The sequence below is a fragment of the Sorghum bicolor genome, chromosome 8 (genome assembly GCF_000003195.3).
Source record: "Sorghum bicolor cultivar BTx623 chromosome 8, Sorghum_bicolor_NCBIv3, whole genome shotgun sequence".
NCBI classification, from domain to species: Eukaryota; Viridiplantae; Streptophyta; class Magnoliopsida; order Poales; family Poaceae; genus Sorghum; species Sorghum bicolor.
In genome coordinates, this window is record NC_012877.2 from 2,574,397 (window position 1) to 2,576,965 (window position 2,569).

Genomic DNA, 2,569 nt, shown 5'->3' on the forward strand with positions numbered 1-2,569 from the left:
TAGGGACAGTACTCTCTCTTGTCTTTTCCAGTGAAAATTTTTGAAAAATGGTCCATTCAGCTGTGTGGCTGTGTGCTGCTACTTGCGTGTATAAATAGGTGCCTAAAGCTGCATATACCTAGCACCTTCAGCTCCAAAGTCCAACTGTGTTATAGCCATATCAAATGAGCATCCTTGAATCTTCCACTGTTGGTGGCTGCCAAGTGGTGATCAACGAGATTGAACACCAAAGGGCTCTCATGAGGGAGCTACATGACCTTATCCTACCATTACTTGATCCCTGTAGTAGGCAGGAGAAGCTTGCGCAGCAACTCTTTCAAGATATATCCAATTCCTCAAGTAAGGTTATCTCCTTTCTCAAACTTGGTGATAACAGTAAGAAACAGGCCAATCTTATCAAATATAGAAGAAAAGGTGGTAAGAATAACGAAGTGGATAGTCACATGTTGGGTGAGGAAGCTAAAGAAATTGGAAATAGGAGAAGGTATGTAGCAAAAGGAGCATATACATGTTTGCTCATATTATATCTCATTTACTGGGCTTAAAATAGTAAACCCTTCCCTTAGGAAGAATGCACAACACACTTTGATGGATATCAATGGAGGAAGTATGGGCAGAAGTGGATCTCCAAAGCAAAGCATTCTAGGTATGTAACAAAACATATGTGTTGATGTACTTCATATATATAATGTTTTCTATACTGAATTTGGATTCTCATGTGTGTGGATGATTAGTTTTGTGCATACTGTAGCTCAAAATTGCAGCCGTACATATTCTCATTTATGTGGATGAATAATATTTTGCAAATTTTTCCTTTTGCGTGTATAACTAAATATATACATAATGATGCCATGCTTAATCAGGAGCTACTATAGATGTGCTAATAGTAAAGACCAAGGGTGTCTTGCAACTAAGACAGTTCAACAGAAGGAATCAGATGGAAGCGCTGGAACAGTGAGGTTGTTTGATGTTGACTATTACGGCCAGCACATTTGCAAGACGGATGACATAATACATCCATATGTTGTTGAGACAACACATTATACTGCACCAATTGCCAATCATAACGAAAGCAGTAGTGGGTCAACAGTTGTTCACAATGATGTTCATGAAATTCAGGATGAAAGCTTTGGAAACTTATTCATGATGCCAAGCATAGAAGAATATTGGACAGATTTCACAGATACTGAAATGGCAGGGACACTAGATGAGGTTACCTCTTTGATGATCTTTGAAGATATATGGTCGTAAAGAAGTGATGAGAAGGAACTTCTTTGGGGTTGTGACAAGAAAAGGACACAATTATGGTACCTATAGAGTATAATAAGTGTGATAAGAAAAAAAGGAATGTGCAAAGAGTAAATGATGTCTTATAAGTTGATGTACTATCTAGACTCCTTTGAGTTGTAACTATAACCACTCCATTTCCAACCTCTGTAAAGCACACCCTGCAAAGTCTTTATAATATAGTTAAAGTGTTATGGAATAGCATATAGTAATTTGTTAATGTTTGACGGAGAGATCATTAGAAACATGGCAAACAATAGTTAGCATGACAAATGGCATGCCAGTCAAGAAAAACTCGATAGTTGATCACTCATGATTCGACACATTGATATGATACTTGTCAAGTTTTGCTACATCCTCCATTAAAAAAATAACAATATAGATTGTAGCCTAGTCAATTATATTGTCCCATCCCATGCCTCATTGACTTGATCTAGTATATTGTATACGTGCATGTAGTTGGTTCCTGGTCCTTCGAAAGAAATTTAGGGTGCCTAACAGGCTTGGCCCCATAGCGCCTCTGCTGCCACTGGCGGTTGCCTCGGCCCTATGACCACCATCCCTAGCCTCCCCTATCCTTCATCCTCTCTACCTACTCCCCAGCACCCTCCACCAGCTTGGCATCAGAGTCGCCCAGGAGCCCGCTCGTCTACCAGCCTCACCACCACCAGCTACCATCATCGCTCGCTCCACCCTAGGTGGCCACCGCCTCCAGCTATCCTTCTCCTCCCCCTCAACCCCCTTCCATAACGAGGGCAAAGGCGAAATTCCTAGTTTGGTTTTGGTAATTGAGTACCAACCATGTGGACCAATGCTTTCGTTGAGTATGTTGAGCTACTAGGGTCCACTTGATTGTGATGAGCAAGGCATATGAGGTGATGGAAATGAAGATCATGATCACATTTATGCAAGTGTTCATTAAATGGAGCAAGTGAGGATGGAGCAAAATCAAGGCATGATGCCAAAATATTTGACAGGGCTTTGCTTTTGCCAAACAAAGTGCAATAGAGTGCACGATTGGATTTAGGATAGATAGTCATACTATAAAGAGAGGAAATCTTTAGTTGTAACAGTTATCTAGTGCCACTAAGTGTCAGCCTCATGTGCATTTGAATTAGCTTAATGACGTGGTGAGGTGCAAGAGAAAAGCCACCTTTCAAAATATTTGAAAAATGCTAACTCATACACATGAAACGATAGAAACACTTGGTGGAGTTGAGCATATTGAAAAAGGCTTTGAAAATAAAGTTTGATGGGCCATTTGAGTGACCACCATATTAGT

General features: G+C 40.2%; 1 protein-coding gene across 1 annotated transcript; it reads left to right on the forward strand.

The window, feature by feature from the left end:
• On the forward strand, positions 240-1,251 carry LOC8067178 (probable WRKY transcription factor 54). Its single transcript, XM_021446208.1, is given in 4 exon segments — positions 240-484; positions 567-583; positions 586-646; positions 864-1,251. Coding segments are annotated over 4 exon segments (711 nt in total).